The sequence below is a fragment of the Micropterus salmoides genome, unplaced genomic scaffold (assembly GCF_014851395.1).
Source record: "Micropterus salmoides isolate LMB-PRFRI ecotype aquatic unplaced genomic scaffold, ASM1485139v1 Ms_hic_scaffold_13, whole genome shotgun sequence".
NCBI lineage: Eukaryota > Metazoa > Chordata > Actinopteri > Centrarchiformes > Centrarchidae > Micropterus > Micropterus salmoides.
Window position 1 is genome coordinate 938,939 of NW_024040374.1, and position 16,436 is coordinate 955,374.

Consider the following 16,436-nt stretch of genomic DNA (forward strand, 5'->3'; position numbering starts at 1 on the left):
GAATTATAATGGCAAATGGCAGAAGGTCAGAATCAGACTTCTAGCTATACTATGATCAAAAACACTCAGACAGCCTCACAAAGGCACAATTTGATGTATAGTAATGAGTTAAAGTACCCCAAATCACTAGATTATGCTAGATTAATTTAAAGGATTTTTTCCAGAATAGGCACACTCAAGGAGACCACACCCTCCTGTTTGTAGAAGCACTGAGGAGGAATTTCATGGACGCTGATCCAGACCTCTGCTGCTGACTCCGGCCCGCCGCTGTCTGTCTTTGATCCTGAACTCCCTGCACCAGTCTGAATGGGCTGCTTGTCTGTTTGAATCCAGTCAATACAGCTCCACTGTTTGTCTTTTGAACTGGTTTTCTAAGAGAGTGATAAAAGGCTAATGTGGTTCTATAAGAAAGATCCTCAAATCTGTCATCTGTGTGTGTGTGTGTGTGTGTGTGTGTGTGTGTGTGTGTGTGTGTGTGTGTGTGTGTGTGTGCATGATCTGCAGGCAAAAATGTAAAGCAGCTCAGTGTGTTTTTTTGTGTTGCAGGAGATTAGTGTCTGGATTCATACCTTGTTTTACCTGCTGGAAGCCTGCTCCAACATGTACACACCTGCAGGGGCAGGAGGGGATGCATAAACACACACACACACACACACGGGTGCCCTTCATGTGCTCCACCCTGCCTTAGAAAAATACCTGAGGCAAATAGTCAATTGACAGTTTAGTGACTGTTTTACAAGCAATGGCAGGAAGACGTTGGTGTGGTTTGTACACATGCTGACGCACACACACACACACACACACACACCTAGTGAAGCGTCTGTTTTGGAGCATGCTGAAACAGATCACTCTTTCATGCTGAACCAGGCAGTCTGTGTGTGTACCTTTGCTCCCCACTGGTGTTTACCTCCTCTCTCTGCTGCTGCTCGCTGCCACGTCAAATGACCGCCTGGGTGCTTGGCTCGCTCCTCCGGGAGCCTCGTGGCCAAACAGCCTGACTGTGGCAACTCTGCTCTGGGGCTGAAGAGTCAGAAACAACGGGTTGGAAGATTTATACCAGCTCAGTATTTTGACAGCGTCTGACTGTCTACTGGAGCTCTACTTGTGGTTGGAAGATAAACGGATGTGTTCAGGTCTGTGGAGACCAGTCAGACCCCAACTCACCTGAGGATTGAGGAGACAGCATGAGAGCAGCTGTTGGAGCCACTGAAGTATATTAGTGCTTTTTTTTTATTTACCCATCTGAAAGATGAGTGGATATCTTTACAGAGGAAGGTAAGTGATGACAACAGCTCTTGTGATGAGTCATGGGGGTCGGCTTGGTGAGTGTGTGTGGTTTGTGTACCGTGGTGTGCATGTGTGGGTGTGCATTCATGAATGTAATGTGAATAGAAAAGCATCTCCTCTGCAGTGAATGCAGATAAATAAAGTCAAGTATTCTTTACCTTAGAATGAAAAGAGGACCTTTGTGCCAGGGTTACATAATAAGGTCTCGACTCCCACATGTGGTGATCTGGATGATAGGCAGCTATTGGCTGAGCTCATTTCAAAGCAAACCCCTGAATTATGTGTTCACTGTCATTTTAACCTCCTCCTGTCTGTTATGCAGTCATGTGTTATATAATAATATAATAATGTAATAATAATATGTTGGGGTATTGAGAAATGTGTTTTAACACCTTAAGAGTTTCCTTATTTGGTAATTTTGGAAACTTAAGGATCTCTACTACAGTATAAAATGAACTTATGTGGGTTTATGTTTACGGGGAGTTAAAATTATATATATATGTGAGAATATTTCCATTCTGGATGTAAAGTTCCAGTCATTTTAAACATGTTTCATATCATAGGACAGGACAATACTGACTAAATCAAATATCACAAGATGTGTTACTGAATACTTCAATATTCAACTGTGGATATAATCAGGACTTCAAATCGAGGGCAACTGGGCACTGGTCGAAGATACAGTATCTCACATAAGCACCCCTCACATATTTTTAAATATATGATTATATCTTTTGAAATGACACTTTGCTACAGTGTAAAGTAGTGAGTGTACAGCTTGTATAACAGTGTAAATTTGCTGTCCCCTCAAAAGAACACATCACACAGGCATTAATGTCTAAACCGCTGGTAACTAAAGTGAGCACAGCCCTAAGTGAAAATGTGCAAATTGGGCCCAAAGAGCCGTTTTCCCTGCCCGGTGTCATGTGACTCGTTAGTGTTACAAGGTCTCAGGTGTGAATGGGGAGCAGGTGTGTTAAGTTAGGTGTTATCGCTCTAACGCTCCCTCACACTGGTCACTGGAAGTTCAAGGCAAAGAACTCTCTGAGGTTCTGAAAAACAGAACGGTTGCTCTACATAAAGATGAACGAGGCTAGAAGAAGATTCCCAAGACCCTGAAACTGAGCTGTAGCACGGTGGCCAAGACCATACAGCGGTTCAGCAGGACTGGTTCCGCTCAGAACAGGCCTCGCCATGGTCGACCAAAGAAGTTGAGTGCACGTGCTCAGCGACATATCCAGAGGTTGTCTTTGGGAAATAGACGTATGAGTGCTGCCAGCGTTGCTGCAGAGGTTGAAGAGGGGGGGGGGGTCAGCCTGTCAATGCTCAGACCATACGCCGCACACTGTATCGAACTGGTCCGCATGGCTGGCGTCCCAGAAGGAAGCCTCTTCTAAAGATGATGCACAAGTCCGCAGTTTGCTGAAGTCGCTTTATCTGCTGAGTTCAGAAAAGTGAAGAAGCTTCTTGGATGAGAGGCGAAAGTATCTTCAACCAAGGCCAGTTTTCCAGAGCTCAAACTGAGTAACTGTGTTAGGCCTCTGCACACCACGGTAGGCTGGTTACCTCCAGTAGACCATTGTTGATCATCTTTGGCCAACCTTTGCTCGTTATGTTTGGTTTAGCTTGGTTGGCCCATGTCAGTGGCTGTTCAGACAACTGAGCAGTTTTCTTTTAAAATGGTCAAAGTCGGGTCTCACAGCCCTAACCATTGCTTTCTTTTCTTTTTTAAGCAAACCGTTCAAGTAAATCTTTCTGTTTTAGAAACTATAAATCTATAATCTGTATTTTTACTTGATTAACACCGGATACTGTAGAAATGACACAAAAACTTAACAAGAGAAGATCCATTCACAACACCAATAATAAGCTGATTTATCACCCATATTTGCTACATATGATTTCAAGGAAGTGTTGTGACAATTATTCAGAATTTATTAGTCATTATACCGAATCTGCATGTCATATGTGTCACAGACTGTGCCATGAAATGTGCTTTAAGAGGAAAATCAGGGTTCAAGACGTTGGCTCCCTTTCTGCGTGAGTTTCATGAGTCATGAAGTGTCCTCTAAGAGACCCCGACCTACTGTAGGTTAGGGGTGTGTTGTGAAACATTAGCGAACAGGGAGCTGATTTGCAGATTTGTTTGATGACGAGCAACCACACATTAGAGCCCATATGTTGTTCACGGGCAACAACTTGAGCCTGTCGATCAGTGTTCAGTTTGTCTGCTGCCTCACAGCTGCTGGATGCCTTCGCTGTTGTCTACTCAGCTTCTATTGTCACACAGGGCTCATTTACTCACATCTCCTGCCGTTAGCCACTCCTCCAGCTGTCATCACCAATTTGTTCAGACCAGCACGGAGGTCGCTGTTAGTGCCGACTAACTAGCACACCTAGGTGGTCAAAATGAATCCACTCATTGCTCTGAAAGCCTTTGATTCCTGTGTCATTCAGAGACAGTGAATTGGGGCTCATTAGATTCTCACCCTGGCGTGAAGCTCCCTCATCTGCCTGATCTTCACTTTAGTTAATAAAAGAAGCCCGGCGCGATCTGCTTTGACTTAATCTTGCTCATTGATTATTCATAAAAGGCTCAGAGGAAGTGCTAATGGGGAGAAAATCCAGCACATGTTCCTTTTGATCCTAAAAGACTCATTATTGACCAACTTTAAGCCACGTTGAGACAGTGCTACAGTGAATCTCAGAAGCTACAACAGCCTTTATTTTTACTCTTTTTAGGGAAGGATATATTAAAGAAAAACCTTTTACCAACTGATTAAGTTTTTTCATTAGGTAAAGAAAAAATTTATGACTCTGTGAGTTATAAATACTTTTCAGAAAGCCCTTTCATTTGTTAATAAAGTCTTGACCAGTTGATGGAAGGTTTTCATGGATTCCTCCACTCTCCGTCTTTGTTTACTGTTTCTCAGCTGATGAGTGATGGCTGTGTGACTTAAAGCATGCGCTGACTCAGTTTCCACCACCAGTGTGTGAGTGTGCCTGCTGTCTCTGACATGTCAGTGGAAGCTCTGCTCATCCAGGACTATTTTTGACCCTCTTGTGTGTTTTGAGAACTCACCACATTTTTAGTGACATGTGAAGCAGACGAGACACCGGCAGGTAGGGTATTGGTGAAAAAATTGTAAATTACCATAAATCTGGAAAAACAGGTTTTAGTGGGAGGGGGAAGGAGCAGTGTGTTGCTGCTGGTGAAGGCACATGGGACCAACGCTGAGTCTGATAGCTGTCTTTTGTTTCAGGCACTGTGGTGGAGACAAACGGGCCAGGCCGAAGAGCATTGGACCTATGATGGGTAAGTAAATACCCCAAATATTTTTAGTGCTCTGATTGATGCTTCACTCAGGTTTTTAAATTCTCCCGTCTCTAATCAAGGTGTTCTTTGTCGTACTAAGTAGAGTTTACGGGTTTATTTTTCCAGGAAAAATTAAACATATTACAGTTTTTCCACCCTCAGCCTCATGCAAACTCCCGTGTTGACTAATCAGCCATTTGTAGAAGTAAAAGTCTGCAGCCTCTATGAGTCTATGAATGACTGAGTGTGTTGGTAACAGCCACCACCCCTTTAATACTGTAGAACACACACACACACACACACACACACACTCGTACTTTTGGCTGTTTGAAAGCTTTGGCTACACTTACAATAGCACAAAAGAGAAAAAAGGTCTTTAATTTTTGGTAATTTTACATGTTCTGTAATTGCCTTATAATTTTCTAGGATATTTCTTTGAAAAAAAAACCTGTGTAATTTGGTACAAACAACATTTGGATACAATACCTACTCATCTATTTATGGGTTTAAGAAAGAACCATAGATATATATTTATTTGGAGTTTATGTTGATTTCCTTATAAAAACTGCAAAAAGTCTCAATGACTGTAAAAATATTATTCAATATTATATTCATAATCTCTATGGGTTGAAATGGCAGTTAATTGGCGTTAAGTGCACCAAGTGAGCACTTTCCCTGTAATTAGTACATAATTACATGGTCCTTTCAGAATTTATAGTAAAATATAATTTTTAATATTGTTAATAGGAATAAAAATCACAGAGAATTAGATGTTTGAACCATCATTTGGGCCATTTTCATCAAACGTTACTGATATCTGATTTCTTCTGTCTTGGTCTTGAATTGCAGTTCAATATTTCAGAAAATATGCTTATTTGTTTTGTTTTGGAGACGACAAGATGGATATCAATCTCATGTCTGTGTGTGAAGTACAGAGCTGGATTCAGGATGTAGTCAGCATAAAGACAAGAATCAGGGGAAACAGTTGGTCTGGTTCTGCTCAAAGTTCAAAAATATATCTACCGCCATCTCTAAAGCTCACTAATGAACACGTTTGATCTCACTTGTTCAACCTGTGCACAAACATGAATGTACAAAGGACAGAGGGCAGTTTTAGAGAAAATATTAAGCTATTCTTTTAAGGCTAGACATTCATGTGTGGTTTGGTTGGGATTAGGGTTCAGACAAAGGGAATACGTCAATGAGGGTCCTCACAAATACAGTAACACAACATTTTTATGTGTGCGTGTGTTTGCATGGTTGTACCACTGCGTCATTCGTAGCAGCGTTGTGTAATATTTTGCACCCTGGCCTGCTCCAGGCGCTGCAGCAGTTAACTTCCCAGGTCCTGCTTCAGAATACCTTCTAACTTCATGTTACAGAGCAGCATTTTAATAATATTTAATGTGCCGCAATTTTAAGGAACCGTCAGAAACCTGCGCTCTGCCAAAGACGTCCTGATTACACCCCTCGGGAATCTGGCACTCCACCACCCCCGCCCCTATTCTACTGCGGACCAATTGGCCCCACTTTTAAAGGAATAAAACACGAACTATTGTACAAATCCCTCCTGTGTGGAGTTTTCTGGGAACGCTCCTAGCCTTTTAGAGAGGATAAGTTTGGCTTTGAGACGTCTTAAGACCTCTGGAAGTGTTTCAGCTGGACTCAAATATACCATGTCGGTTGTGTGTGTGTGTGTGTGTGTGTGTGTGTGTGTGTGTGTATGAGTGTGGACACGGCCCATAAATTCAGGTTTAATAGGGTTATAATGAGGCGAGGGTTGATCAGGACGTCTCAGAGATGCTGCTCAGAAAGCCCAGAGGTGTTTGGATTTCTGCTGTTCTGTTAGACTGATGATTCTCAGCAACAGTGGAACATTTTTACTGCGTGTAGTAAGGATTTACGTTTTGTGTGTGCTTTTCTGAAAATGCTGCTGATCTTCCATTAAAAAAGAAAAACTCCACTCATGGTTCAAGCTTTTGCTTGTAAGCTTTTGCTTACACTAGAGCTTTCAACCGTATCCTGCTGTCTTCATCAGCAAAGTAAGTTTGGAATGACCTGACAAGCTCCATTCATTAGCCAGGATGCATGAGAAGTCCTGAAAGTACTCAGAATAATTTCTATCTACAGTTCCAAGACAACTAATTCAGTCAAAAGTTGAGTGGAGATTTGTTTGCCAGCGGCTGTTTTCAAGGTCAAGATTTAACTGTCAAGCTCAGTATAAATTTGGTGTTGAAACATGTTAAGACTCAAATACATAGTTGTTGACAGTCAACAGAATATGTTACTGAATCTATTGGCCTAACTCTATTGAGTCTCTTGTATCATGCTTTTTCATGGTCAGACGTCGGATACAGTAACAGAATCCCTGAAAGGGATTAGGGACAGTAACCACCATTTTGCTGTTTTCTGTTTCCTCAACCCGTGTATGGTCAAGACCCATCGGCGTCCGTTTGTAACGCACTGGGGATCCCTATAGCGTCATAGTTCAACGCAGTGGGGGGGGGGCCTGTAGCGTCAGTTTGTGACGGTAAAGACAGGTATGTGATATTTAACAGAAAAGACTGAGTAAAGAGGTGACAGGGGTGGATGGAGGGCCAGAACCCGGACTTTGAACCAGGAGACCGGGGTTCGTGTCTTGTGTGAAACAAAAAGTCAACATTAACGATCTTTTCCTTACCATAACCAAGTAGTTTTGTTGCCTAAACTTGACCAAACTGCAACATTTCAGGACTTTAATAACGTGCCGTTTCAAAATGGCGATGTTTCAATAACTAGTGTTTTAATTTGAAAGTCTAACCGGACGTTGCATATTTGTTGTTGCTACGCATTGCTCACTTGACCGCGGAGGTTTAAATGACGCAAAAGGGGTACCATTTATGTGACGAGCCGGGAGAGAGAATGTGTTGGTTTCCTTATGCTAATTTACCCCTCACCTCTAATAATACTATTTTTGAGTCAGCTGATTACAAAAAACTAAAGGTGGAACACAGGATTCGATGATGCAACACACAGCCGAAAGATGAAACAAGATCACAGTGAGCTCAGGGGAACAAAGTGAACAACTACAAAGTGACACAGGAGGACTTTCAGCAGAAACTCAGTTTCAGACTGTCAGCTGCTGTATAAACTTGTATCTCATGTTCACGGAAACTTAAAAGCAACCCATGGAGTTCCCACAATCACTAACGTCACTCTCCTACCAAACAACTTGTAAAAATTACGTAGGTGTTTTTGCTGTTGCCTTTCTAATGACAACTATCTGAGAAAAATCCTAGTTTGAAAAATACAGTGGAATCCGCGGGAAGAACCTAAAAATAAAGCTTCACAAAGTTCTTAAACATATGGGCCATGGGAAACAAAGTTACAGGTTGGAAAAGGAATATTGAGAAAGATGGTCTCAATTACCACTTGCTTTTTTCTTTATGTGTGATTTGTTTTTCTGTCTGTGCAGATTTCTCATGTGATGAGACAGATAAAGGCCCACCGGTACAGATGCACAGCCTCCGAGAGTTTGAACAGGTAAGGACATGTGTGAATCACATGATACATGCTGTATGATAAGGTTTAAGAGTTTGATACTGCAGTTGTGATGAGAAGAAGAGCTGGCTTGCAGAACTTTGGCGGTGTGCTTCAGAAGTGTCCAGGGGCCTCATTTATAAAATTGTTCTTAGATTATTACTTTTCTGACGGTTCTCGATAAATCATAGAAGACACTGACCATTAAAAACCTTGCTTACGCAGGTTCTAAGAAGCCCATTTGTAACGTACACACCTGTGATCTATAAAATTCACAGACCCCGCCTTACAATCAGCAATTTCCTCTTATATAATTCACAAAAGAGGTTTAGTCAGAACAGCCATGGACCAAAAGAGAAAAGCAAACTTTTTGGAAGCTGAGGTCATGATGTCTGTCACACTGTTTATAAAGCCAAAGCAAAGTTCACCACAGACTTGGGCGCACATGCGTCCCAAACTGTAATACCCGAACATGACCAGCAGGAAAATCTCTTACATCCAGTCTAGACTTTGCCTAGAGAGAAGATCATTTCCACGTCTAAGGAAAAGGTTTTATAAATAACTACTTAAACGTGGTTTTCTGCGTGAGTCATACTTAAAATGAAAAGTGATTTTAAGTCCGTTTTATAAATGAGGCCCCAGGCTTGTCACTGCTCGGTTGTAATGACTGTGTAGGTGTGTTTGGGAAGATGATGTGGCAACTGAAACTCTGCATGAGTCAAAGCGTATCCTCCTCCTCTTCTGACTCTCTTATACAGGCTGTATTAATGTTTCTCTCATTATGTATACACTTGGCTTATAAGGATGTTTCAACTCCATCTTTTTTACCTTTTGCCCCAGGTCTTGATACTGGTAATTAAAAACAAACACAACACAAAAACAGCTGCACAGTGCACATTAAAGGTGGGGTAGGGAAATCCACTGCCAGGACAAATACCATGATACAGAGTGAAAAATGACAAAGCAAGTCATGGAAGATTAGCTAGGTTGTGGGTTAAGAAGCTGTGGCTACAGCTGGAAAGCTAACATGCAGAGAGCATGAGACGGTCCCAGAGCCAGCACAGCAGCTCCGGACAGAAATACTCATAACCCTCCTGCTGCTATAGCTAACATCACAACAACAACATGTCTTGGTGAACTTGGAAGACAGATCTGGGGCGACACGCAACAAAGGGCTGACCGGATTCATGCATAACTGTGGTCAAGTTACAGTAGTTGTTGTCAGCCGATGTGATCAACTGGAACTGCTGATTGTAGTTTATACGCTTGTGTTGCTGGCATTTTTGGATGTGAAGATTTGAGTTCAGTGTTTTAATGCAATGAGATGCTGTGTTTTTAACAGCTGGAGGGCCCACTGTACAATGACTTACAAGAAAGGACATGAAAAGGGAAACTCTTTATGTATTTGCTGCTGATCACATTAAGAAATGCTTTTATCGGTTTCAATATCAATCCTGTTGACGTCAAAACATCCTTATTTTTGTTCGTGTAGTCCTTCCATCCACGTTGGTTTTGGAGCTTTTCCAAGACGCTCTTTTAAGCCGATTCACCAACGCACTGCTGAAAATCTCAACTGTGTTATGTGTCAACCTTTCAGAAACATGGCTGACACACACATTCAAGGTGTTTCATTTTTCTGTTTCTGTTATTCGACAACTGCACTAAAAGTTTATTTTTGAAGCACCAAAATTACTGCTTCCTTTAGTTACCAGATGGCCTTTATGACCCACGATCACATAACAGTCGTCTAATGACAGAAAGGGGAATGAGACGTCATTGACAATACCTGTATTGTGTTATCAGAAAGATTAACCCTGCTGGTCATCAGACTGCTCTACATTACTGCTTGGTTTTGGACGGAGCAGATAGGAGCAGTAGTTTCCTTCTGGTTCTGTGCCAGAGTAATGGATTCTGGGAGCTTTGCCAGCTGCATTATGGGTCTGATGTGCTTGCTGTAATTACCCTGTTCCTGCTTTTAGTGAAGGGGGGACAGTGTGTGCTGGTTGTAGTAATGTTGAATTGATGTGGAGAGTTCGTCTTGCATTAGGGGAAAAAGGTCAAATGATTTGAATTATGAAACTACAGCAGGATGAGATCAAATTCACTTGTTCCTGTAGAGATTCTGAGACACAGAAAGCAGCAACTGAAAAATTTACTTTTTTACCTAAAGGCCATTTTAATGGTAATTTAGAGAATCAAGAGGAAATATTTCATAGCTTTGCATCACACCTCATTTATGTCACTTAAACTCCTCTTTTGCAACCTTTGGCAATTCCCATAAACAGTGTACGTTACATTAACACATCTTCAAGGGTCTACCAGGTTCTTACTAACCAAAACCTGATCCAGGATCCTAAGTTAGGCTGGTTCAAACTAATAGTTAATCTAATCGTGGCCATGTAGGGTCCTGTTGTATTGCTGCAGATTGGCTACAGTCTTTCTCTGCAAGACGGGCAATGATCTGTATCTCTGGCTATTTTTATGTAGGTATAAGAGAATGTACCCGTGCATACTCACCTTGTGCCAAAGATACACCCAACCTGCTATAAGGGGTCGCAGTTACACACACAAGACGTTTGGAAAATGGTGTGTTATCGCCTTGTGGCTAAATAAACTGAAAGACTCGCATGAAATAAATATGGGAGCTAATTAAGGCCTTGACCTGCAGACATTGTATAATACAACCATTGAATCATATTTTTGTGACATGTTAGTCAAAAGTAGGTCAAACACATAAATTAGGACTTATGTTGAGGATGGATGTTGAAACTGCAGTAAAGATGGCAGAGCTGCTGAAGTAAGTAATGTGTGTAGAAGATGATGATTTGCTCCCACGTGTGGAAACCTGCTGTTCATTCAAATCAGCCAGTGCAGTGTGGACTTGACTGGCTTTTTCAACCAGAGCAGGTGTAACACTTTTCTATTGTGGAGAATGTTTCCGCCCTCAGTAACTGTGTTGCTTTTAGGTTTATTTGATATATATAGATAGATAGATAGATAGAGATATATAGATATATATATATATAGATGATTTATTCATAGATAGCAGCTTTAAGTGCTTAAAATGCATCTTGAACTGGTGTAACAGCTTTAACGATAAAGCTTTGTATTTGCAGAATGAATAGATATTTCCCCCTGAAGCTGCACAAGCAGAGGCAGAAAGCTGATCTTGGTTGGTTGGAGGCTACATTATAATGTCCCGGCAGCTTCCCTTTGAAGTTTTCCTCTGACTATCCCACAGGGATGAAGGGATGAGTCATGCTATATGCAGACATACAGCACAGACAGCAGACTGGGAGGCAACCTAAACACTGGCTTTGTGTGGAGGGATGAGGAAAAATGGGCCAAGATTGCTGATGTTGTGTGTTTGAATTACAGTCGATATGTTGCAGACCTGCAAAAACCCTTTAAAAGGACCAGTCCAGGGTTTTTTCATGTTTCACACAATTTACCACAAAGCATACTTTAAATTATCACTGCTCAGTTTTCCAAAGAACATTTCAGGGTTTTTTGATCATGTGTTTTTTCCCCCCACCTTTGATTCAGCCATTGACGTTCTGTATTTCACTGCACTGTGACAACCTGCAGAGCCTTGTACAACCTGCAGAGCCTTGTAACCTGCTTTTGTACCTAACTTCAAAATGGAAATCATGTCTGAGCTTTGTTTGATGTCAAACGTGTTGCATGGTACTTACACTGATTACAGATTTCTTCTAACGTCTACACTAACACCATAAACATTACCAGTTAGAAGCTGTAAGAACAGCTTAGTAGCTCCCAAGCTAGCACTGCTAGTCCCACATTTCATTTGTTTAGATGTTGAAAATATGAACACATCAGGCGGTCGCCAATCTTCTAAGCAACTTTTAAATTGGGGGAAAAAACGTCAGGTAGGAGTAAAATAACAAAAAACATGATTTATGTTGACAGTGAGAGGTATCAGGTGTGTACTGGGACTGAAATTCAGCCTGGGACCTTGAGATGGAGAGGCCTTTTATGCAAGCGCCCTTTGGGGGGCTCACAGTTATTTTAATACATACTAGTGTTTTTGTTTTATACAGTGAATCATTATGCTGAAGAAACGTCAGGATGACGCCTTCCTCAAGCATGGCAGCTCTGCACTGAACAAGCCTGAGTCAGTCAGAGTGCAGCCCCTCCTCTTCTCTCCCTCCTCATGACTGGGGTCATCATCACCCTGTCTCTCTCCATCACCTCCACTGACCTTAACCGCTAATTTACATAAAAACATTCAGAGATTCCTCGCTATAGAAGGATGTTGTTTTTGTGCAATAATGCATCGCAAACTGTTGTTTAATATATAGGCCATGTAAATACATAGCCTAATGTATATACCTGTAGATAAATGCACTTATAAATAATTTCAGTACATAATAAATGCATTAGCTTCCTAATCATGCACCTGTCTCTGCCTTTGCAGGGTCCTGCCTCACCTGCTACAGCAACCTTTCTGCCGGTCGGTTAATTTGGTGCATTTAGCTGCCTCTTATGGCAACATTTATTTCTTCTAAATACTTATTTTTTTTTAAACACCCCATTTACCGTCTCTGTTGCGCTCATCTGCCCCCAACAAAACGTTTCGTGATTGAACTCACCCCAAATGGAAAGTGAACTCCTTTGATCGGCGCCGTTGAGCCAGATTTCATCAATCCAAGTCTGGAGGGGCCGCTCGGATCCCCCTTCCGTATCAAAAGTATTCGTGGATCATAAAGTAAAACATTAGAAACTGAAAAATAAAAATTCAAATTTTTAACTGAACATATTTTGACTTTACATAATAAGAAAAGCAGGTGTTACTCACATTAACGAGGACTCCATTCTGTTTAAATGTGACAGTGAGCCAGGATGGACAATATCAGCTAAATTGGCCCACCATGATTTTATTATCTCTTAAGTGTAAATAATTAATTTTGTTCTTTTATAGTGACATGTCAAAATGTATTCATTAAAATGGGCATATTAATAATATTGCTGCAACATTCTGTACCTCCAGTCTCAGCAGGCAAAACCCAGCATTATTTTCTATTTTACTTGCCTTTATAATAACTGTATTGTGAGATAGCAATCACTGTAGAAACAAATACTGTTTCTTGTCATCTTATTCCCACCGAACATTGTTTTTTCCCCTATCTGAAAGGTCACAATAAGATTTCTTAACAACCCGGTGTATGAACGTCTGGGTGTCTTAAAACTGCTGATTAGCTTTCTAGCTAGTTAGCTCACTTGTGATTTAGTTAGCATTTTGCACTTGTGTGGTGTGACACTCTTTTTCTATCTACAGTCATATTGTAGCCTTTAACAATGCAGTCACTTCTTTTTCTCCATAACTGTCAGCTGTTCTGTGTCCATGCACTCAGTAGATTTTGTATTTGTGTCATGTCAGGGATTAGCGCCACTATTCTTTGAGAATTGACAAGAGAGGGTGGTGACATGTTGGCGCACTACATTGTGGCAGAATGGAAATTCCTTGCAAAACAGATGATAATATATTGTGTCCACTTAGGACTCCTTCGAACTTTAGCACTTTTTTTTTAATCCCTCTTGTAGATCAGGTATTGTGGAGGCTGCAGCGGAAATTTGCTCATTTGAATTTTGATAGCATTTTGTTAGCAAATTCAGGAGATGCTTCTGGCTTTTGATTGGTTGTAATTGGTTGACTGGGAAGAGGATGTTATGTCCCACTCATAATCTAAACCTTTTTTTTTTTTTTCCTTTGAGAATGTGTGTCACGAAACACAGATGTGGAACCTGAATTCTTAAATGAAATAAGGTAAGGAGTGCATCTGTGCTTAGAATTGAGAAACTGACAAAGAATAAAAAAACTTACCACTGTGTGATTTTCAGGCCAGAGTTCAGACTGTGATTTATCTGATTTCCATCAGCGGGCTTCAATATTTACAGTTCAGACTCTCTATAACTATAACAAAAGGAAACAACTGATTTTCAATAAAGAGCAGAGACATAACAGTCAGGGTCTTGTTTTGAAAATGTTCCACATTCTGATGGAGCAGATTGAAGTTTGTTGACCTTTCGTTGCCACTGTAGCTTTACATTAAGTTTTTCTGACAGTGGTAGCGAATGCTGGTCCTCTCATCTTAATAGAGCAGTCTGGATTATTGAATCCAGGTTATGGCCGTGTGTGTGTGTGCTCGTACAGTTTGTCCTCTTTCCACATTTGCGTCAGTTTAAAGAATCAATCCTCCAACCGGCTGGTTGCAAGAAACATGAACCTGCCAGAGCAGCATTTGTAACTGTCAAACATCTATGCTCTGCAGTCCTGAGGTTTTCAAAGAAGAAGAAAAAAAATGAAAAATCACCCAATCAAAATGCCCCTTCCTCAAATGGCCTTTATTAGTCCACAGGAGAAATTGGAAGCACATGGCTGCCTATAAACGTGAATTCAAACCGACCGCAGAGACACTTAGATTGATAGAAGACGGGGGGAGGATTGCATATAATTTTGGCCATTAAAACCTCAGGACAAATTAGGGTTGTTAATCTGTTATTTTGCCCTCGCTCTCAGTGTTCACTTCTGAAAAGCCGCGTACGCTATGAAAGGTCTGTCAGAGTTGGATTACCATTACCAGAATGGCAGTAATGGATCGTACTCAGTATTGTGCAGAGACCAAATGCAGAACAGACAGAACACCCGATCCTGCCGTTAACAGCAGGGATGAAGTGAGCATGTGATTAAAATGGCAGATTTCTTTTAATTCCCTTTATCTCCAGAGTCTTTTTATCGCCTCCTCGCATCTTGTGCTCTCGTAGTTTTTGTTGTGGTATTTGAAAATAGGTCAGAATACTGTGTGTGTGTGTTCAACCCCTCAAGCTGTGGCTCTGATTCACTGCTTCATGTAGCTGATATCTCCAGCTCTGCATGGGAAACACGGGAGCAGTGATGTTGGATAACAGGAAGAGACGACACGTATCTACTCAAATGATGCGCTGTCATCATTTAGCCTTCTGAAAAAGGCTCAAATCATTTGGGTTAAAATGACTACCTCATCAATAATACCACGGGAACAATTAGAGCAGACTCTGTAATAACGTCACCCAACTTCCTCCTGTGCATCCATTTGTAATTAATATGGCTACTAGAGGGCTTGGAACGTGAACATACGGGGCGGTCTGTTGCTCAGGAGGTAGAGATCGGCGGGTGGATCCCCCGGCTTATCCAGTCTGCATGTGGAAGTGTCCTTGGGCAAGATACTGAACCCCAATTTTCCCCTGATGGCTGTTCCATCTGTGTGTGAATGTTTCTGTTCTGAGCAGTTAGACTCAGTGTGTGACTGGGTGAATGTGACATACTTTAAAAGCACTTTGAGAGGTCTGAAGACTAGACAGGCGCTTTACAACTACAGAACATTTACCATGGTGTTTTGGGGCACTCCATGCTAATGTGGTGCTACTTGTTGAGACATTGTTTATTGGTAGATTCTAAATAGATGCTAAGGTGTCGCAAGTGTGTTGTGTGCAGTCGCTAGTTGGTTGAGTTTTGGGACAATTGCCCAAGGGGTTGCTAAGGTGTTAAAAGGTAATAAATATGGTTTTCAAGGTAGTTGTTAAGGTGTTGCTCGGTGGTTGCTAGGGAAGAACTTGTGCGGCGTAGCAGGTACATGCAAAAATTACATCACAGCCTCAACTCGCTCCCCTGCTGCCACTTCTCACCAGGCGTAAAGGTTCAGTGTGTGTAATATTTGGGAGCATCTATTGACAGAAATGCAATATAATATCCATAACTATGTTTTCAGTGGTGTATAAAGATCTTACATAATGAACCGTTATGTTTTAATACCGTGGAATGAGCCATTTCTATCTACATATACCGCGGGTCCTCTTACATGGAGGTCGCCATGTTTCTACAGTAGCCGAAACAGACAGAGCCTGTTTTGTCACTACGTTGAATACATACAAAGAACAACAGCAATAGCAGTAAGTACCGGTAGTAATAGTAGTAGTAGTCATGGTCTGGTTTATTAGAAGTAAGAAAAGAAGTGAAATTTGGGCAAATGGAGGCCCATACGTATTATTTAGCACAAGAGCCGACAGAGGCTTCAAATCGTTTAGTGAGAAGTAGGCTTTAAACAGAATCCAACATGGCTTTTAAAAACAAGATTACATCTCCTTAGAAAATAAGAAGCTCAAAGTAAATTCATACATGTCTGAAAATGTTCAACCAAAAAAAAGAAAATAAGCCTAAACTAGATTTCAATCAGATTTTTATTCATTTTATTTGCACACCTCCCTGTTTCTGTTGCAGCCAACACCAGAAAGAAAGGATAGTTTTCTAAGCAGC

At 41.3% G+C, this 16,436-nt stretch overlaps 1 protein-coding gene across 1 annotated transcript in view; it reads left to right on the forward strand.

The window, feature by feature from the left end:
• Positions 1–785: 785 nt before the first annotated feature.
• The window catches only part of LOC119900219 (phosphodiesterase 4D interacting protein), a 98,280-nt gene continuing 82,629 nt past the window's right edge, over positions 786–16,436 (forward strand). The window contains 3 exon segments of the mRNA XM_038714991.1: positions 786–1,275; positions 4,551–4,603; positions 8,058–8,125. Of these exon segments, the coding sequence (XP_038570919.1) occupies positions 1,250–1,275; positions 4,551–4,603; positions 8,058–8,125 (147 nt within the window). The 5' untranslated portion in view covers positions 786–1,249.